We start from the raw sequence: 23,638 nt of genomic DNA, 5'->3' as shown, positions 1-23,638 counted from the left end.
TCGGTGCAAGCAGTAGCACAGTCAGGTCTTTCAGTGTTTTCTTTCATGTCGTATCACACAAGCCGATTTCTACTGCGTGTGTCAAAGAGACAGCTTCAAGGCAGTCGCGCTCAGCAGCACGTCCATCATGGTGTTCATGTGATCTGCATTCATGTCACCAGCAGGTGGCAGTCTTTGGACAGTTTCTGTGCCGCTGGGTAATTCAGCGACGAGAAAGGTTAAACGAGGTTCTGTTTGATAATAAAGGAAATTGCTGCAGTTCCATGTCAAGATCTGCTGCTTACTCCACAGGGCTGAGTTTTTGTTGCTGTTTCAAAATCATTTCAGCTACGTGTGCTATAAAATGGCGGATTTTAGAAAGACAGATAGAGTGATGTTTCTGGTGGGAGATTTAAAACGCATACAATATTATGAGCAAACCTTCCTGCCGCCCCTTTCTTGTAGCAACACACGCCTCCTCCCATGGATGTGCTTTCTAATCTGCACGTCTTATTTTTCACAATCCAAAAACTGAAACTCCAAGCCAAATGTCAGTGAGCTACAGAACGATTAACAGGTCCACCTCGCTCTGCCTCACTGCGGTGCCTCACACCGGACAACTAAACAGACAAGCATTGGCATAGCCAATAGGTCTCGCTTTTGGGACCTTCTAAGTATTTAGTTATGCAGCACAATTTCCTTGGTGCAACAACACTAACTGTTGCATGGCTAAACACTTATAATGTCCCAAAGGCGAGACCTATTGGCTATGCCAATGCTTGTTTCACTTGTGCCAGAACCTGCATTCTCAGCGCCATTTGCTGGAGCACCTACAGCCTAACTTGTTCTTATGTTTGTAAATTCTGAAGGATTCTAGAGTAAATACATTTAACTGTATCTCTACGATTGTGAAAATTAATAATTTGTCAAACCAAAGGAGTTTAGGCTTAATACTTCCTCACATGAACCATTGTCATTTCACATAAGCTGCCCAGGTGCCTAGGATACAGGGTTAATATATTGCTCCAGCTGCTAGAGTGTTCCTTTCTGCATTTACACACCGGTAGGAGGTGACAGTTAGCAGCTGTAGGATCTCTTGCCTCTAGCACCTTTTGAACCCACCAGCACTACTCGGCTCCCATTTGTTGTGGAACGAAGACTGGAGATTCAGAGGCGTCAAAAGCGAACCTTGATTTTTTAACACAAATAAGTGCAAATGGCCTATGGCTTGCAGTGGAACTCTCCTCCCCCAAGACTGCGTCAATTCATAGCAGTGTCTCCATGAGACCAGGAGCCTTTTTTTCTTTGATTGACCAGTTGTTTTCAACCACAAGATCAACGAAAGTAAACCGAGCCACTGCCACCCAAGCATCTCACTTTCAGTTACTAAAAGATACACCCCATCAGGAGTAACAAGCGCTATATAAATGCAAACCTTTTTCCCTCTTCTATCTCTCCGCCATCCTTCTGAATCCAAATAACTGACTAACCTATCCACCACTCAAATTACTTTCATATTTTCACTATACTAATTCAACACTGATCCTTCTTGGGTTCCGGAGTAGCGTGCTACTCGCTGAAAAAGTGCTTCGACACCTCGTCAGGGGTAGTAAGCGCTATATAAATGCAATTACAATACAATACAATAAACTAGCACAGAGATGTATGCTCATGTAAGCTGGGACCAGTTGTGACAAGGAGTTAGCCAAATAGTTTGCTGAAATGCAAACAGGGCAAAATCCACACATTTTATTGTACACCTCTTGGGAGGAATTCGTTTGGGAAACCAACCAAAATATCTTCAGTGTGGGGATGGAAGAAAAGGAAAGACCTCACTAACTGAACACAGAACCGAGCTTGTGTGCAGCCTGCACGAGAATCCCTTAATTGCAAAATACATTAAAAAAAAAAGCAGGGGTATTGCACAGCGGATCAGCCAATCAGAATGGTCCTATCACCGTGGCCTAGCCTTATTTAAAACTGTGCCACCTGTCAGCTACTGAATGTGCCTCGGTTTCAATCTGGATGTTGCATTGTCTGCCAGTTAATAAAAGGATCTTGTTTAAAAGCTCCCAACAGCTCAGGTCCTTTTTAGGTCAAAGCTACAAAAGACCTTTTGTGGGCTTACCATTGGTTGGCTTTATTGTCACTCTCATTTGTCTTCTTCTTAATCAATTACTTTTGTTGCCCCAGCTTGTCCATCTTGTGTTTGTCCCTCCCCTGGAACATGTCCTCTTTACCATTTCTGTGACTGACTGGCTTCCATCCTACTACTGCTCACGTTTAGGGAACCACTTTTTGTGTTTTGCATAGCACTGCATGAGAGTGCATGTATTTTCCAGCTCTGTCTCTCTTGTGCTCCCCCCAAATAAATACCCGCCATCCAGTGCTGCAGTCTTCCTTGTGTGCTGCAAGCTGTGTCATGTGCTTCCTTGCCAAACTCTCCTGATCTATGTGTTGCATTCTCCTTTCGTGTGCTTCTCCCTCAACCTCCATATTGCTTTTCCCATCACCCATACACACTCTATGTTGCTTTCCACACCCGCCCGCTGCCCATTACTCCCTCCACTCCCAATCACTCTTTTGTTTTGCAGGGCCAGGCAAAATATTGATGGTGGCCCATCCACCTTAAAAAGCTCTTTTGCACTACTTCAATTTCATATATATTTTTCTTGGATCTGTAAATAAAAAACATTGTGTCCACGTCATTTCATAGACATGCATGTGAGGTGACACATGCATGTGAGGTGACACATGCATGTGCCTACTAGATCACAATGCTAGCCATGGCTGTGCAACTTTTTAAAACATATTTATTTAGCCATCTCTTGCCAATGGTGTACAGCATCGCTGAAAGGTATTGGCAAAACTAATAGGTGCCAATATGTCTCAAAGCTGAGACCTATTGGCTAGGCCATTGTTTGTTTCATTTGTCATCTTTTTCATTGCTACTATCCATCTAGTTCTCTTCGATCTCCTGGGGCCTTTTTTCTTCAGGTGTCTACATTTCACCAGGTCCGTCAAGGACGTTGCTCCTTTGCTTATCTGACCTGTGTTCTTAAACTAAAGGTCTTAGATTTCGGAAGCAGCTTAAAGTATGGTTATGTTAAGAGCAGCAGATGAGTCCGATAATGGAGGATGCCAACGGGCCACCACTGTGCGTTTTATAAAGAAACTGATATAGAAATAGAAGTATTGGTGAAAAGAGTGACCAATCAGAATTGCTGACAAAGCATGCTCTTTCACAAATCGTATATGCCAACCTTTCAACCAATGAGAATGCGGCTCTGGGTTAAGACAGTCCAACAGCCAATCTGCACGGATCTGACAGATACTGCCAACATGGCAAGTTGGGGACTGCAGTTTTGCAGCGGTCCTTGGATAACTGCAGAATATTACTTGTTTTTGGCGCCTTTGTTCATCATTTTGCGATATATGGATGCAGATGCTCTAAAATGTGGATTCGCTCGCGGGGGAAAACACCCAGTCCTTACTGTAATGTCCGTGGTCCTTTCTAATATCATCTAGTTTATAGTAAGTAAATTAAGCCTGCTTTTAATAGGGATATTACAGTGGCATATGTAATATAATAACATTAACCATTCTTTTTGCACACACCACACACATTGAGCTGTTTCTCTTGGCTTCAATAATAACCCTTGTTAATTGGAATATTCACATAATGGCACACGTAGAAAACTATTCCTTTTGAACTAAAAATTAATAAGTACGAGGCAGATGCTATTGAAGTGTATCTTGCATAATATTCCACAGCATGTCAGCAGGGAGAACTGGGTTAACCTCAAAACTGCTCAGCTTGTGGCTTCCTTTAGAGTGCCTCCATAAGCGGTAAAGGAGCGGTACTTGAATTACCATAGATTGAAAACATTTCACTTATTTAAAGAAACATATTTTTCCAGCCTTACTAAATATCATATTGGACTTGGAAATACCACACAGGTTAACACTGGATAAATCCAGGTGTAAACAACCCCCACACATGTATGCGCATAATAAGGGTAAACAGTATTACAGTAGGCTGAGGTCTATCCTTCTAAGTACAGCGCCCTAAAATGAACTTCAGACAACAACAACAAAATGATGTTTTCCTCTATCCTTCATTTGATGCATCAGGGATACCAAAAACAACCACCAGCAGCACTGCCATCCGCTATCCCCATAGTATGCCTATGGGAAGGCCTTCAGTAATAGTCCATTACAATGGAAACTCCCCTCCCACCAAAAAGCTTACAACAGGACCCTAAATATCTATCAGCTGGGGAAAACCAACAGAAAGTTGAAAATCAATCTTTTAGAAATGTTTATTTTTGCTTAATATGAATAAAAGGCAAGTGTTATTTTTCACTTTTTTAAAGAGTTATGTGAATCACAGCTGTCCTCTTATATCCTAATGAATGAAAGAATACTAAAATGTAAAAATCTTTAACATATATCTACTCATATACATGGTGCAATATACCATCTGCCTAATTTTAGCAAAACAACCCAACATAAGGCCACTGGTCTTTCTCACCATATGCTGTGGCCTATTCTTTTAAGTTCACCCCTCAAAAACAAACAGAGGGAAACTACAAAAAAGTAACCTGTATAATTGTTTTACCATTCCAAGATGGCCACCATGGTTATAATCAGTCAGTGAGCAGTGAATCAGTACTGGGGAGCAAGTGCTTATAAAGCATCTGAAAAATTGATAGCACATAAAAGAAGTTAACACTCTTTTCAGTAGCATCCATTTTTCAGAAGCTTTTGTCTGTGTTTGATCTTTAGTACAAAAAGAAGCACTGGCAAGACCAATAGCAAGCAGTACAAACAGCTCACCTATTAACTTAATTAATGGTTGATTAAAACTCTGTTTAGCTCAAGCTTACATAGCTCAAGCTTTTTGCTAACGGATAGATCATTAAAGTTTTGTTTGTGTTCTGTCTCAGTTTCTCTGTAATTCCTCAGACTGTTCCACAATATGGAGATTTTCGCAATGCTCCAGAGTTTGCATTTAAGTAATCTAGTATCTCAGTTCTGACTTTGCTTCTAAATGCAGAGCCGTCCAAACAACACAGAGTTTGTTTTTGAAGTGTAATCTCTCTTGCTTTTCTGCATAGGGCCTATTACATCTCGATAGGCATTTGGTCAGACACTGAGATGTTACGTGCTTTTGATGAGAGGAAATGCTCAAGCTTCATTTAATCCAACAATGTGAAGTCAATTCTAGAATATAAGTAGCAAACAGAAGAACAAAAGTTATGCTCAAGGATCAACAGGCATAATCACATTTTCTGAAATGGGGGGGGACAAGCAGAGCCTGTCTACAGAATGTATTTATGTATGTTTTATATAGTATAGAAGTTAATCTAAGCAATAACAGCAACATTGCTAACGTATTGGCGATATGGTACTAGTACCCAACTCGATGACTGCCACTGTAGCAACCTCAGAAAGATGGGGATCGGAGTCTTCCCTTTCTGGATTTGAATCTGTAATCCCCAAGAACCACAAGGTACTGTGCAGAAGGCACAGGTGGGTGGAGATTTGGTCTTGTGATAGACAGAAGATCCAACAGCACATTGATGACACCACGCTTGCTTCATCTCTTACACCCACTCTTTCCCATGGAGTCCTGTAATGGTCAGCCTTCAAGGACCTTTTTCTCTCAGATCCCCTTGACATACTCAACTTCTTCAAAGTTACTTCTAATTAATTTGATGTCTTCCCATCGTCCTTCATCAACGCTCTCTCTGGGGACTCTCTTGTTACACATATTTACCGCTATCAGTGCTTCCCTCACTCAAAGCTCTTCCCAGAAGCTCTCAAGTCAGGCCAGAACTTCCCACTCCTAAAGAAGCAAACACTAGACCGAGATGATCTTGCCAATTATTGTCCCATCACTCACCCGCCATTCGCAATCTATGTTCAACTCCAAGGCTAACCAACTCTGGCATTCCTATCAGTCTGCCTTCAGATCACGCTGCAGCATGAAGATGCCACCTTACACACCATAGGCAATGCCCTCTTGACCACAGATGAAGTTGTCCCCTGCCTCCTGATATTGATGGGCCTCTCAGCTGCCTTCGACTCAGCTGACCATCTCACTCTCATACACACCATGGAGTCTCAAATAGGATTCACCGGCTATGTCTTTCACTGGTTCTTCTCCTACCTTTCCAACCGACACCACTTTGTTCACAGGGGCACCTTCAGGTCACAAAAAGTCCCTATTTCCTATTGAGTACCCCAGGGTTGCGTACTGTCTTCCGTCATTTTCGGTCTTTACATGGAGCCACTTGGTGCTCTATTCCCAGACAACAGCATTAAGATTCCTCAATATGCTGATGATACCCAACTCTACATGAATATCTCCCCTACTTCAGACATCCACTGCCTCAACCACTGCTTCCACATCATCCAGACCTGGATGTTCAGTGCCTACTTGAAGCCCAACCCAACCAAGAAAGAAGTGGTGTTATTTGCCAAGAACAATAAACAAGATATAGTACAAACTGGCTCAATCACATGACACCGCTGACAGCTACAGACCATAACTTTCATCGAACGCCAAGTCACTTGGATCAACGCTAGACACTAACCTCACTCTTAAAGAACACAATGCCACAAAAAAGCAAACACAGTCAGCTGCCAGCTCGCTCTCCTGAAGAAAGTCAAAATGTTTCATCCAGAAAGAGACTTCAGAATAAGAAGTGTAAACAAAAAAAGAAAGAAAAAAAATAAACAAGACAGCAGGCCTTTCCCATCTATGCTCCCAGGGTAAGGAACAACATCCCCATATTCCCCTAGAAAGCCTCAACACTGCTCCAATTCAGGTGATAAAGACTGGCCTCTTTAAAGAACGCTCCGCCACATGCATTATCCAGATACATCACAGCCCCCTCCCAAGTGACTCATTGACTTTCTGCTTGTCTTTAACCGTGCACAGCACTGCGCTGTCTTTTGGCTAGATTCACGCTATAGAAATACCACATACATGATGGTAGAAAAGCAGTCTGCTTCATTTTAAATGTTTTAAAGCACACACCATTGGCAAAGGCAGCAACAGTACACTATACAGCCAAAAACAAGCACAGACATACAGGATATGTGGTTGAGGGGATGTTATTGCTTTGTTGATGTAACCAAGAGTTCGGCACTGTCACTTCTCCCTACACTTACTCCAACATGATCTTTACTCACCTTTGTCTGCATGTGGCTGTTACACGGTTCAAAGTCCATTATCAGCCAATACGGTGGCAGAGCCCCGACAGGTGAATGTATGGGGAGTAAAGGTGCTATGAAAGTGAGGGGAGCGGTGGTAATGGTTGTTGCTGTGGAATAAGGGAGGTCGTGTGCTAGAAAAAAGGAGAGGTGCTCTGGTGGAAATGGGGCCTAGAACTGGAGGCATAGTTTACTTTAGATGCACTCTAGTATGCGGATGTGCCTGGGCGAGGAGATGTGGTCTGCAGGAGGAGATGCGGTCTGGAGGAGCAAATGTAGTCTGGTGTGATGTGCTCTATTGAAAGAGATGTGGTCTAGTGGGGAGATGCAGTCAGGTGGAGGAGATGCAGTCTGCTGGAGGAGATGGTCTGGTGGAAAAGATGTGGTGTAGTGAAGAAGTGGTCTCTTGGAAGAGATGTGGTCTGCAGGACAGTGGTCTGGTTGAGGAGATGTGGTCTGGTGGAGGAGATGTGGACTGGTGGAGGAGAAGATGTGGTCTGGTAGAGGAGAAGATGTGGTCTGGTGGAGGAGTTGTGGTCTGGTGGAGAAGATGTGGCCTGGTGGAGAAGATGTGGCCTGGTGGAGAAGATGTGGCCTGGTGGAGAAGATGTGGCCTGGTGGAGGAGATGTGGTCTGGTGGAGGAGATGTGGCCTGGTGGAGGAGATGTGGCCTGGTGGAGGAGATGTGGTCTGGTGGAGGAGATGTGATCAGGTAGAGGAGATGTGGCCTGGTGGAGGAGATGTGGTCTGGTGTAGAAGATGTGGCCTGGTGGAGGAGATGTGGTCTGGTGGAGGAGATGTGGTCTGGTGGAGGATATGTGGTCTGGTGGAGGATGTGTGGTCTGGTGGAGGAGGTCTGGTCTGGTGGAGGAGGTCTGGTCTGGTGGAGGAGATGTGATCAGGTGGAGGAGATGTAGCCTGGTGGAGGAGATGTGGTCTGGTGGAGAAGATGTGGCCTGGTGGAGGAGATGTGGTCTGGTGGAGAAGATGTGGTCTGGTGGAGGAGATGTGGCCTGGTGGAGGAGATGTGGCCTGGTGGAGGAGATGTGGCCTGGTGGAGGAGATGTGGCCTGGTGGAGGAGATGTGGTCTGGTGGAGGAGGTGTGGTCTGGTGGAGGAGACGTAGCCTGGTGGAGACGTGGTCTGGTGGACGAGGTGTGGTCTGGTGGAGGAGACATGGTCTGGTGGACGAGGTGTGGTCTGGTGGAGGAGATGTGGTCTGATGGTGGAGATGTGGTCTGGTGGAGGAGATGTAGCCTGGTGGAGGAGGGTGGCCTGGTGGCGGACATGTGGTCTAGCCCCGATGTGGTCTCTTTGAAAAGATGTGGGCTAGTGGTGGAATGGTGTATTATATTGGGTAGGACTGTTCTAATGCAGGAGATGTCCTAGGAAGAATACATATCCCCTTGCATATGTATTTGGGGAGGGAATGTGATCTTGTGGCTAAAGTATCCGTTGTGTATAAAGGAAATCTGTGTGTTTTTTTAACCTGCCCCCCCCCCCCCCTTCCCCGCCCCCCAAACACATTGCGCGATTCTGAACTAATCACTTCGTTTCCATGTGCCCTCAAGAGGAGGCGTTAATATTGGCTTCTGGCGTCACGGGGTCCCCTATAAAAAAGTTGCATTTGTACATTTATAGATGGGTGCAATGTGCACATACTATCGATGTAAAAACACAAACGCATGACACCGCAAGCAAGGGCTGTCTGCCGTCCGTTTACACAATACACCACCCGCACCTAGATGCCCTTGGACGCACAGCATGCCAATATAACCCATCTCAGATAGTACTCATTTATCCATATGATGAAATGCTGAGTATATAGGTTCGGTTTCAAACATATGCCCCGCAGGTTACACCCAGATCTCTGCAGCATGCGCTGCACCCACGGGTCTACCGTAGGCGCTTGAGCGGCCCTCCCTCCTGCCTTGCCCCTCTGATTGCGAGTGATCGAGACTGACTTACCCAAAGCAGCTCATCCTTCAGGCTCGGTGGGTGCCCTCCTTCCACACCATCGCTCGGAGCTCACAGTCCAGGGGCTCCTTGGAAGCGGGGGGTAGACATGCAGGCCACGGAGACAAGGGGGCGACGCGGGTTCATCCTGCCAGCCACTCCCGAAGCCGGGGAAGGGGCAGCGGGCACAAGATGGGGTCAAACTTTTAGTGCATCTATGGAGATGCCAGTGACCGGGGGAAGGGCACGGGAGATATGGCAGCAGAAGTCTCGGTGGGGAGAACGGGTTGGCACAGCACATACGGCCAGTGACGCGGACTTTGCTGGCATCCGGGATGGTGAGAGTTTCCACACCAGCAGCAACGCACTCCTTCTGAGAACTGTTCAACTGTCTGTTGTTGGAAGCAGGCGGGGGCGCAAGAGGGGGCTATCCAAGGAAATCTACATTCAGAACTAGGGCGGCGTCCAATCAGAGAGCAGGGCTGGGAGAGAAACGGAGAGAGATGCAGCTTAGACAGCAGGCGCATCTGGTCCTGATGCGAGAAGAGTACGGGCTATGCCAGCTGAGAGCCATCATCCTGAAGGGACAGCGCGGGCGCCAAGAGCATCCCACCAACGGGCACATCCCACCTCCGGAGCATCTCACAGAGGCGCCCGCCCTAGGGGCACCCACTCACAGACACCACTCACCCACCCACACGAGAGCATCGCACAAGACCATGCCACCCACGCGCGCATCCCACCTCCGCAGCATCTCACAGAGGCGGCCTACGGCATCCCACTCACAGACACCGTTCACCCCCACGGGAGCCTCGCAAAAGAACCCCTGCCAATGGGCACAACCCACAGAGGCGCCCGCCCTAGGGGCGTCCCATTCACAGAAACCGCTCACCCCCATGAGAACCCCGCACAAGAACCTCTACCAATGGGCACATCCTACAGAGGCGTCCGTCCTAGGGGCGTCCACGGTCCGACTCACATACACCGCTCACCCCCACGAGAACCCCGCACAAGAACCCCTACCAATGAGCACATCCTACAGAGGCACCCGTCCAAGCGGCATCCCATTCAGACACCGCTCACCCCCACGAGAACCCCGCACAAGAACCCCTACTAACGGGCTCATTCTACAGAGGCGTACGTCCTAGGGGCACCTCACTCACAGACACCGCTCACCCCCACAACAGCCCCGCCAAAAAATACCCACCAATGGGCACAACCCACAGAGGCGCCCGCCCTAGGGGCGTCCCGTTCACAGACACCGCTCAACCCCACGGGAACCCCACACAAGGACACCCACAACCAGGAACTTCTCACAGAGGCGCCCACCCTAGGGGCATCCCACTCACAAACACCACTCACCCCCACGGGAGCATCACAAAAGAACCCCTACCAATGGGCACATCCTACAGAGGCGCCCGCCCTAGGGGCGTTCCGCTCACAGACACCGCTAACCCCCACGAGAATCCCGCACAAGAACAACTATAAACGGGCCCATCCTACAGAGGCGTCTGTCCTAGGGGCACCTCACTCAAAGACACCACTCACCCCCACGGCAGCCCCGCACAAGAAGCCCACCAATGGGCACAACCCACTGAGGTGCACGCCTTAGGGGCGTCCCACTCACAGCCACCGCTCACCCCCTCGGGAGCACCGCACAACAACACCCACCAATGGGCACAACCCACAGAGGTGCCCGCCCTAGGGGCGTCCCGCGCACATACACACCTCTCACCCCCACGAGAGCCCCGCACAAGAACACCCACAACCAGGAACTTCCCAAAGAGGCCCTAGGGGCGTCCCGCTCACATACACCTCTCACCCCCACGGGAGCACCGCACAACACCCACCACCAGGAACTTCCCACAGAGGCGCCCGCCATAAGAGAGGATCCTAAGGAAGCAACTCTCACCCACCAGAGGAGCTCCTCACAAGCGAATCCCACACACTGCGCGTCCCATCCACCATCCACCCCACAAGATACCCCACAACAGAGACATTTCACTCAAAGGCACATCACAAAGAGGCAACTGCCACAGGAGTGTTCCAACCACAGAGACCTCTCGCCTACAAGAGAACGCCTTAAAAGTATCCCACCCACTTGGGCACCCCGCTCATGGGTATTACAACCTCCTAGTATCCCAGAGAGACATCCAACTAACTCCGACATCTTACCCACATGGGCATCACAACCACCTTGAAATCCACCAGGGACACCCCACTGATACGGACATCTTATCTACATCGATCTTACAGCACTCTGGGTAACACACCCACAGTAACCTCTTGCCCACCAGAGAAGCACCCCACAAGTGCATCCCAACCATGGGGCATCCCTCGCGGACATTCTACCCTCAGGGGCATCACACCCACCAAAGCATTCTCTCGAGAACATCTAACCCACAGGGACATCACACCCACCAGAGCATCCTCTCGAGAACATTTAACCCACAGGGACATCACTCCCACCAGAGCATCCTCTCAAGAACATTTAACCCACAGGGACATCACACCCACCAGAGCATTCTCTCGAGAACATCTAACCCACAGGGGCATCACACCCACCAGAGCATCCTCGCGAGAACATCTAACCCACAGGGGCATCACACCCACCAGAGCATTCTCTCGAGAACATTTAACCCACAGGGACATCACACCCACCAGAGCATTCTCTCGAGAACATCTAACCCACAGGGGCATCACACCCACCAGAGCATCCTTACAAGAACATCTAACCCACAGGGGCATCACACCCACCAGAGCATCCTCTCGAGGACATCTAACCCACAGGGGCATCACACCCACCAGAGCATCCTCTCGAGGACATCTAACCCACAGGGACATCACACCCACCAGAGCATCCTCTCGAGGACATCTAACCCACAGGGGCATCACACCCACCAGAGCATCCTCTCAAGAACATCTAACCCACAGGGGCATCACACCCACCAGAGCATCCTCGCGAGAACATCTAACCCACAGGGGCATCACACCCACCAGAGCATTCTCTCGAGAACATTTAACCCACAGGGACATCACACCCACCAGAGCATTCTCTCGAGAACATCTAACCCACAGGGGCATCACACCCACCAGAGCATCCTTACAAGAACATCTAACCCACAGGGGCATCACACCCACCAGAGCATCCTCTCGAGGACATCTAACCCACAGGGGCATCACACCCACCAGAGCATCCTCTCGAGGACATCTAACCCACAGGGACATCACACCCACCAGAGCATCCTCTCGAGGACATCTAACCCACAGGGGCATCACACCCACCAGAGCATCCTCTCAAGAGCATTTAACCCACAGGGACATCACACCCACCAGAGCATCCTCTCAAGAGCATTTAACCCACAGGGACATCACTCCCACCAGAGCATCCTCTCGAGAACATCTAACCAACAGGGGCATCACACCCACCAGAGCATCCTCTCAAGAGCATTTAACCCACAGGGGCATCACACCCACCAGAGCATCCTCTCGAGAACATCTAACCAACAGGGGCATCACACCCACCAGAGCATCCTCGCGAGAACATCTAACCCACAGGGGCATCTCACCCACCAGAGCATCCTCTCGAGAACATCTAACCAACAGGGGCATCACACCCACCAGAGCATCCTCGCGAGAACATCTAACCCACAGGGACATCACACCCACCAGAGCATTCTCTCGAGAACATCTAACCCACAGGGGCATCCCACCCACCAGAGCATTCTCTCGAGAACATCTAACCCACAGGGGCATCACACCCACCAGAGCATCCTCTCAAGAACATCTAACCCACAGGGGCATCACACCCACCAGAGCATCCTCTCAAGAACATCTAACCCACTGGGGCATCACACCCACCAGAGCATCCTCTCAAGAACATCTAACCCACAGGGGCATCACACCCACCAGAGCATCCTTACAAGAACATCTAACCCACAGAAGCATCACACCCACCAGAGCATTCTCTCGAGAACGTCTAACCCACAGGGGCATCCCACCCACCAGAGAATCCTCTCGAGAACATCTAACCCACAGAAGCATCACACCCACCAGAGCATTCTCTCGAGAACGTCTAACCCACAGGGGCATCACACCCACCAGAGAATCCTCTCGAGAACATCTAACCCACAGAAGCATCACACCCACCAGAGCATTCTCTCGAGAACGTCTAACCCACAGGGGCATCACACCCACCAGAGCATCCTCGCGAGAACATCTAACCCACAGGGGCATCTCACCCACCAGAGCATCCTCTCGAGAACATCTAACCAACAGGGGCATCACACCCACCAGAGCATCCTCTCGAGAACATCTAACCCACAGGAGCATCACACCCACCAGAGCATCCTTGCAAGAACATCTAACCCACAGGGGCATCACACCCACTAGAGAATCCTCACAGGAATATCTAACCCACAGAGGCATCACACCGACCAGAGCATCCTCACTGGAACATCTAACCCACAGGGTCATCACACCCACCTGGGCATCCTTTCGAGAACATCTAACCCACAGGGAGATCTCTCTCACCAGAGCATCCTCACGGGAACATCTACCCCACAGGGGTATCAGACCCACCTGGGCATCCTCACGGGAACTTCTAACCCACAGAGGTGTCACACCCTCCAGAGCTACCTCTCGTGTACATCTAACCCACAGGGGCATCACACTCACCAAAGCATCCTCACGAGAACATCTAACCCACAGGGGCATCACATCCACCAGAGCATCCTCACTCAAACATCTAACCCACAGGGGCATCACACCCACCAGCGCATCCTCTCGAGAACATTTAACCCACAGGGGCATCACACCCACCAGAGCATTCTCTCGAGTACATCTAACCCATAGGGGTATCACACTCACTGGAGCATTCTCACAGGAACATCTAACCCACAGGGGTATCACACCCACCCGGGCATCCACGATATTCCACCCACAGGAGCATTTCACTCAAAATAAATCAAACCCCAAGGTTGGGCAGTCCATCCACAGGGGCATTCCAAAGCAGAAGAACCAGGGGCATCTCTCCCTGGTGAGAGGAGGACAGCCTATTCCAGCTGAACACCCAGGGCCTGCAAGATACCATCTTGGATGTTATGATCCGGCCCCCACGCTAATGTACTCCACCCAGGAATCAACACACAGAGGCATCCTTCCCCACTCCTATAGCATCCCGCAAGAAACCCCACCGAGAGGTAAATTTCTCCCCAAGGGACATCCCACATATGCATATGTCCTACCGGCTTCTCGCACGCAGGAACCATTCGTCCACCACATGATCATCTCACAAGCGCACCCACCCAATGGAACATCCAACTCAAGCATTCCACAAGACCTCCCTACCCACAGCCAAATCAAATCCACCCACGAAGCATCCTGCATGGACACCTCGCCCCACAGCCTCCCGCTAACAGGAACCACTCGTCTACAGCAGAAGCACCTCATAAGGGCATTCACCTCCACCAAGGCATCCCAGCCACCGACAGGAGCATTCCACCCACCAAAGTCTTCCACAAGACCACTCTCCCACAGGCATATCAAATCCACCAATGAAGCATCTCATGCGGACACCTGGCCCCAGGGACATCCCGAAAGTAGGAACCACTCATCCACCAAAGGAGCATTTCACAAGTGTATCCACTACTTAGGCATCCCTCTCAACAGAACATTCCACCCACTGGATCATCCCACCCACCAAAGTCTTCCACTAAACCACTCACAGACTCACATTGACTCCTGGCCCCAGGGGTAAACCAATAGTAAGAACCACGTGTCCACCAAAGCAACATCTCACAAGCCCATCCACCCACTGAGGCATCATACTCACAATAACATCCCACCCACAGGATCATCTCACCCATCAAAGCCTTCTACAAGGCCACCTCACGCACAGGGCTCCACCCACAGAGGCATCCCACCCACAGGATCAATACACCCACCAAATCCTTCTACAAGACCGCCTCACGCATAGGGCATCCACCCATAGAGGCATCCCACCCAACCACCGGAGCATCCCATCCACTGGGTCATTCCACACAAAACATTCCACAAGAGCACCACACTAACAAGCAAATCAAATCCACCCACGAAGCAGCTCACATGGATACCTCCCCCCATGGGCAGGAACCACACGCCCACAACAGGAGCAACTCACCAGGGCATTAACCCACTGATGCATCCCAGCCACCGGGGTTTCCCACCCACAGGAGCCTCTCACCTGCAACTTGAGCATCTCAATAGCGCCACCATCCGCCGGGGCATCACACCGAGTCAAGCATCTAACCAGGGCATCCCATCAATAGGTCAATCTTCCCTACCAGGATAGGGCACCAGCTGGAACATCAGGCACACTAAACATTGTATATGGGCAGTCCACCTAGGCACATCTCACACACCCATACACCGCAGCCAAGAGCATCTAAAGCACAGGGGCATCCCACCCTCAGATGTATCCAACATCCACGAGGAGCGCCTCAGATAAAGAATATCTCAAGGGGGCATCCAACACTAAGGGCATCTCACATACAACCCACCCAAGAAAATCTAAAGCACTTGGGCATTCCAGCACAGGGGCAATTCACTCCAAGGGCATCCCACCCTCAGATGTTTCCAACATCCACGAGGAGCGCCTCAGATAAAGAATATCTCAAGGGGGCATCCAACACTAAGGGCATCTCACATACAACCCACCCAAGAAAATCTAAAGCACATGGGCATTCCAGCACAGGGGCATTTCACCCCAAGGGTATCCCGCCCTCAGACGCATCCAACAGCCATGAGGAGCACCTCAAATAAGGAATATCTTAAAGAGGCATCCCACACCAATAGTATCTCACACACAGATACACCCACACCACGAGAATCTAAAGCACAGGGGCATTCCACCTCAAAGGCATCCCACACTCAGGAACATTGAGCATCCCACCCAAAGCGACGTCACGCCTGCAGGAGCACCTCACACACAGAACATCTCACAGGGGCATCCCACTATAGGAACATCTCACACACATATACCACACACCCCGAGAATCTAAAGCACAGGGGCATTCCACCTCAAGGGCATCCCACACTCAGGGACATTGAGCATCCCACCCAAAGCGACGTCACGCCTGCAGGAACACCTAACACACAGAACATCTCACAGGGGCATCCCACTACAGGAACATCTCACACACATATACCACACACCCCGAGAATCTAAAGCACAGCGGCATTCCACCTCAAGGGCATCCCACACTCAGGAACATTGAGCATCCCACCCAAAGCGACGTCACGCCTGCAGGAGCACCTCACACACAGAACATCTCACAGGGGCATCCCACTATAGGAACATCTCACACACATATACCACACACCCCGAGAATCTAAAGCACAGGGGCATTCCACCTCAAGGGCATCCCACACTCAGGGACATTGAGCATCCCACCCAAAGCGACGTCACGCCTGCAGGAACACCTAACACACAGAACATCTCACAGGGGCATCCCACTACAGGAACATCTCACACACATATACCACACACCCCGAGAATCTAAAGCACAGGGGCATTCCACCTCAAGGGCATCCCACACTCAGGGACATTGAGCATCCCACCCAAAGCGACGTCACGCCTGCAGGAACACCTAACACACAGAACATCTCACAGGGGCATCCCACTACAGGAACATCTCACACACATATACCACACACCCCGAGAATCTAAAGCACAGGGGCATTCCACCTCAAGGGCATCCCACACTCAGGGACATTGAGCATCCAACCCAAAGCGACGTCACGCCTGCAGGAGCACCTCACACACAGAGCATCTCACAGGGGCATCCCACTACAGGAACATCTCACACACAGATACACCCCGCACCTCGAGAATCTAAAACATAAGGGCATTCCACCCCAAGGACATACCATCCTTAGGGGGATTCAGTCCCCACCCATAGAGACGTCACACGTACAGGAGCACCTCACACACAGAACATCTCACAGGGGTATCCCACTACAGGCACATCTCACACACAAATGCACCCCACCCCAAGAGAGTCTAAAGTACTGGGGCATTCTACCCCAAGGGCATACCACACTCAGGAGCACCTCACACACAGAACATCTCACAGGGACATCCCACTGCAGGCACATCTCACACACAGATACACCCCACACCCCGAGAATCTAAAACATAAGGGCATTCCACCCCAAGGACATACCATCCTCAGGGGGATTCAGCACCCCACCCATAGAGACGTCACACGTACAGGAGCACCTCACACACAGAACACCTCACAGGGGCATCTCACACACAGAACATCTCACAGGGGTATCCCACTACTGGCACATCTCACACACAGATACACCCCACCCCAAGAGAGTCTAAAGTACTGGGGCATTCTACCCCAAGGGCATACCACACTCAGGAGCACCTCACACACAGAACATCTCACAGGGACATCCCACTACAGGCACATCTCGCACACATATACCACACACCAAGACTCTAAAACATAAGGGCATTCCACCCCAAGGACATACCATCCTCAGGGGATTCAGCACTCCACCCATAGAGACGTCACACGTACAGGAGCACCTCACACACAGAACATCTCACAGGGGCATCTCACACACAGATACATTCCACCCCAGGAGAGTCTAAAACATAAGGGCATTCCACCCCAAGGACTCCCACATCCCACCGCCTGAGACATCACATCTGGAGCAGCATCTCACACAAAGAACATCTCACAAGGGACATGTCACCATCGTCGACATTCCACACATACCCTATGGATAGTCCTTCCCCATAGAGTACCCGATAATCCCCCCTCACAGGGATACCCTACTCCCATCTCACCCACAGGAGCCACTCGCCAAAGAGGCATTCAGTCCTTCTGGTCATTCCAAGGGCATTCTACCCACAGGGGGCATCTTACCCAGGGGGCATTCCACAAACGGGGCATCCAGCAAAGGCTTCTCGCAGGGACATCTCACCCATCGAGGAATCCCATGCCACATGAAATCCGACCCACAGGGACATCTCACCCATCGGGGTATCCCACAGGGACGTCTCATCCACGAGGGCATCACACCCATCGCAGAGTTCCGCAGGATCTTTCCGCGGGGATTTACTACGCAGACGCAGAGCATCCCAAACACCGGAACAGCATATCACATCCACGCGGAGTCCGACATCTCATCCACGCGGACATCACATCCCGTAGCGGCCCACCCACAGGGCCCCCCCACCTGGGCATTGCAGCCGCTGGTTTTGCGTGCGTTCGTATTAGAAGCACGTTTGTGACGTTCCCCTGACCGTTCACAGGCACGTCACAGTGTGTACCGGAGGACGTATTAACAAAGGCACCTGTTTGCCTAGTTCTGGCATCCAAAGTTGTGCGAGTTTTTTCCTAATTCAGTGATGCTTTTGTTTTTTCGACATCAGCAGAATGAAAGTCTAGGTGTTACCTCATCAGGTTTTAGATTTGTGACCTGTAGGCACACACAGGTGCCTGTAACATACACAACATAGGGCCATATGCATTAACACATTTTCCCATAGACACAGAATGGGCAAAACCCTTCGATACATCTGGCCTATAATCCCGCTCAGCTGTTTCACCTGCATACGGAGCAGGCTTGTCCGGCCTACCTTGTGTGAATGCAGATCTTAGCCGGTTTGGTGTCAGTTATGGGGTGCTGTGCCTGCGCCAGGCGGACAGGAGCACATTTCTTAGTCACCGAAGAGTCTTGCACTTTCAAACATCAATAACAGTTTCATGAGCCGCACTCGCAAATAGCAATGCTTCTTGGCGCTTCGAGGCTTCACTGGTGTGGATGCTGATTCGCTTCATCCAATAACGAAATCAAATCGGTTTCCAGAAAAAGCTTAATAGCCCCGTGTCGTCATCACAGAGAGAACTGTCTATCTAGTCAACAGATCTTTGCATGCTGGGACTTGTAGTCCCCCATCTGATAATTGACACGGTGCAACTGCATGCTGGGACTTGTAGGCCCCTACTTATAATGGACAAAGGGATCTTACAGGTCCCAGCATACCAGGTGAGCACCTTGTCTAAAACAGCCTAGATTCGATTCAATGGCTCCTGATGACACGGGGCGAGCTGACAAGTCTGGGGGTCTGAACAAAGTTTTAAACTGAATGAATGTAGTTTCCTCGGCGGTAGAAAGGCGAAGGTGCATAGGGAATGCTAGTGGGAAAACACGTGGACGCTAGATGGGCTCACGTGACGTGCGCTCGCATCCGGCTGGAGAAGCTTAGCGCCTCGTCAAAAATATAAAGAGCTATATACATGGAATTACAGCACAGTAAAAATAGAAATGAAGGCCAAGAATTAAATCCTCTTGCCCTAACCGATCAAGATATATTCGAGACTATACATTAAAGCCTAGAGTCTCGTCGATTAGATTTGCAGACGGCTTTAAAGGCAGTGATGTGGTATGTTTCTGTGGACCTCTGCATTGGATACGCTATGTAGTAGGGCAGTGTTAGCCTATGACAGTTCAGGACCACGGATAGCTCCCGGAGCAGTACTAGGGAGAGCAGCATGTTTAATATGGGCCTATGCAGTTGCCCCGGGGGTACGGCAGTCCAGACTCACAGGGTACTGTGGTCTAATGGCCCATCGTGGGCTGTATTTTAAGGGTTTCCTGGTTACTTATGAGAAATTAGCCCATTTTCAAAACATTGTTATCAATGTTGGACGAATGTGGGCTCTCTCGGAGTCCAGCAACCGGCACTGACCAGTTACCTCCTCCCGTGACCCTCTACCAGCCCTGAAGGCCTCATCTGGTGTGGCAGCCTGTACTCGGCGCCACGCCAGAGGGAGGTTAGTTGGTGATGGGGATGGGAAGCAAGGGTGCAGGTGGCCCACTCATGACCCTCGAGCATGTCCGCCAGATAGTCACCGCTCCTGGGGTCGTGGACCTGCACTTGGTCGTCGCTGGGCAGCTCTCATCTGTCTCTGGTGAAATGGTTGATGGGCAGCTGTAAGTGAAACTTCCTCAAAGCCTCTCTCTGTCAATGGCATTTCCCCAAGCCAGCAGGCAGATAGAGCAGCAGATCCTAGAAAGATGGTCTACAGGCTTGTCCCCAGTCTTGGGAAGACACACAGCACACTCAGAAAGTCACCAAATGTCCACATAGGCCAGACTGCTTGCAGTCTTCAAAGAACTGCCTACAATCATTCAGAATTTATTTTCTCTGGCCAACTGTAAAGGTTTCAGTTCCAATCACAGTTTATGCAGTTTTCAATTTTTTGGCACCTGCTTATTGAATAATAGAGCTATTTCGCAGGTTTTCCACCAAAGTAGTCATGAGAACTGGTTTGAACAGGTCCGGGATGTGTATTCCACCACAGAATAAAAGCAAGTCCTTATAAAGTGGGTTTTCGTTTTAGAAGTAGGACATCTTTGCAGGCTTTTTCTCAACATTTTGGAAAGACAACCTAGAGGAAATCTGTGTGTGTGTGTCCTCTAGACAGACAAAGGACAAGGCAATAGCTGCGAGTTAGGAAGATCCTCATGTCCTAGTGCTGGTAGGTATCCACCCACCCACCAATGTAAATACATTCAGACTTTAATGATAACATCACACATTAGAGGGTGTTCTAGGATCCAAGGTCGGAACACATTCAGCCTTTGTAACAACGCTAAATGTGTGATTGACTGCACTCAGAGCCTGATGTATGAAAGAGGTTTTTTCCCATTCTCTGTCCATGCCAACATTCATAAGTACCTATGGACCTTGGTTCATCATCAAATTACTTACGAACTCCATTGAAGCGCTTAACGAGAGATACGTTTCAATGTTCCTTGTATTGGATCGGCACAAACTAAGAGCCTTGTGAAGAGGTTTTAAGACCTTTTCCATATTTGCACCCAGAACCTGGAAAAACTTCCTTACATCCAAACCGAACAGCCTCAGCATTGCAAAGCATTAACCATCGGCAGTCCAGCTACCTCTCTCCTCAATTGTTGACTTTATGCTTGTCTTTGACCATGTAAAGTACTCCTCTGCCTTTTGGTTAGGTTTGTGCTATAAAAATACCGGGAAACAACCTTTACAACGCAGTCATTACATCGCACTACCTTTACATAGCAGTCATTACATCGCAACATCCTTTACATCGCATGTCATTACAACGCAGCCATTACATCACAAGTCACTACAATGCATGTCATTACAACGCATGTCACTACAACGCAGGCATTACCTCGCAAGTCATTACAATGCATACCATTACAACGCATGGTACCCTTACACTATCCAACACTTACCCTACTGTTGCACTCACTGGAGTTACAATAGTATTTATTACACCTATACTATCCAACACTTACCTTAAATGCGATGTAATGGTATGCGTTGTAAAGGTATAATGCGTTGTAATGGAATGCGTTATAAAGGTAGTTTCTAAAAATGTGATGTAAAAGAATGCGTTGTAAAGGATGTTGCGATGTAAAAACTGCATTGTAACGTCATACATTCAGAAATACCACATGCATACATACTAAGGGCAGACAAAGCGCTGGGTGAGTGAGCAGTAAAGGTAATGCCCAGAGTAGTTGTGCCAGAATCACAAGACCTTGTATTTGGCGGAGAAAATATTCGACTGGTAGGCTGTTATGTGAAGCATATTGAGTTTATCACGGACTGTATATCTAGATGATCCTATCAGCACGGTACTTTCAGGGAACCGTTATTAACTTGTGTTTCAGTTGCTGTATTAATTGGTAGGATATTGATATTATTTTCCTCTTTTTCAGTATTTTATCTTTTTTTGTCACCACTTTATAGTCTCTCCTCCTTGCTCCCATTCACATCATACCAGTGTTGTCTTTCTTTACCACTAAGTCCAGCATCACCCAAACTGCCCAGGTACCACCTCTTCCTTCTCCGGCACCCCCACCTGTAGTCACTACAAAGAGTCAGCAGTCAAGCGCCTCAACTCTGCCGCAAAGCTGTACTTTGTACAGGACAGAGAGAGCGAGAGTGCAAAAATATCATCTCTTTCTTTGATGTCACAGGAGTGATACCATTTGATCAACTTAAGAAATATGACAGCCTATTGGAAACCGAAAGTCTGATATACTTCCAAATATGACATTGGGTCACAAATAAGTCAAAGCAGCCACATGGCAGTAGACCACTTAAAAAATCTGAAAAAATGTCTCATCTCAATACAGGACAATAAAAGGCTCGTGCCGGAGACTTACAAGTTTCTAGTGTATGATACTCACTACAATAAAATACCACGACAGAAAACATCAGAATAAAAAACTTGGTAGTCTACTCACCTTTTACGAATGGGATGAGGTACATTAAATAGCTCGGACCACTACTCGAAGCATGCACAGCAAAGAAACAAAGTGGAAATCATCTTGTTTGGGTATGTCCCCCTGTTAGATTAAAAGTCTAGACTCCAGACAGATCAGTGTTAGTGAGGATGGGACAACCCAGGCCTGCCACTGCATCTGCTGTACCACTTCCCGAAGTTAAGTGAGTACTGGGACAAGATATTAGATGGCATTGATACAATTTTTAACACATAGATCCCCGCCTATATAATACGGGGTGCGTCCAAACAACAAATATACCCATTGCGCTCACTGATGGGGAAACAAATAGCTTCACCTCTCTGTCCGCAAAGCAACTCATTACCACCCTTTAAGGAATGGATAAAACTCCTGAGTACAGAATCTCCATACACCGACGCTGGGAAATTCTTGGGATGGAAAAGATTGCGGCTACAATAGATGATAGGGTAGAGGTGTTTGTTAATATATGAGCCCAACTTACTAAGGACTCGATTTATAGTTTGGTGTGCAGTGTAGACCGTCGCAAACACGACAGAGTATCCTGTCAATCAAACCCTGAGTCTGCCCACCTCATTTAGAGACAGGTGGACCTTAAGTATTCAGTCCATGGAGCCCATGTTGGCTCCATCGACAGAATACTTAAGGTCCATTGGACCATCAGAGGAAGGCCATTATACCAACCACCATATTTAGGGCAGATGCTGCAATGTATTTGTTTCCTGTCCGCCGGGACAAATTAGGCAATGAAGGTCAGGGAAAAAAAGAATGACCCCCCACACCATGGGAGAAAACTCCCAGTGTCTGGGGATCTTTAGTTATTTTTATTTTTAAAAATAAACTCCTGCTTTGGAAGTTTGTTTCTGAAAAACAAAAAAATGTAAAATTTTTAGTAGACCGCTGTCAAAACTGATGACAGTTGTCCACCAAACTTTCTGTGCAGTGAATAGAATCTCTGTGACAGCGGTCATCTCTAAATTTAGCAGACGGAAGTCCGTCAGGGTGGGAAAGGTAATGCCCGCCACCACTCTGACAGACACTACTCAGTCCGACAAACCAATAATCAAGTCCTAAGTTCTTATCTGAAGAATTTAGAGAACTCACATGTCCTAAGTACTTAAGAGTACTGTGCATCACACTAAAACAAAATAAT

The 23,638-nt window shown here is 48.8% G+C and overlaps 1 protein-coding gene across 2 annotated transcripts in view; it reads right to left on the bottom strand.

Annotated features, from left to right (window-relative positions):
• The window catches only part of GRID2IP (Grid2 interacting protein), a 305,642-nt gene that overhangs the window by 216,443 nt on the left and 65,561 nt on the right, over positions 1-23,638 (bottom strand). The window contains exon 1 of one of the 2 annotated variants that reach the window (XM_085629442.1): positions 9,172-9,543. The exons of the other annotated variant lie outside the window; for it this stretch is intronic. Coding sequence (XP_085485568.1) covers positions 9,172-9,185 — 14 coding nt within the window. The 5' untranslated portion in view covers positions 9,186-9,543. Of the gene's footprint in view, positions 1-9,171; positions 9,544-23,638 lie in introns of those variants that run through there. 2 annotated transcript variants of the gene reach the window in all.

Source organism: Triturus cristatus, chromosome 10 (assembly GCF_964204655.1).
Source record: "Triturus cristatus chromosome 10, aTriCri1.1, whole genome shotgun sequence".
Lineage (NCBI taxonomy): Eukaryota > Metazoa > Chordata > Amphibia > Caudata > Salamandridae > Triturus > Triturus cristatus.
This window is presented reverse-complemented; position numbering and strand designations above follow the sequence as displayed.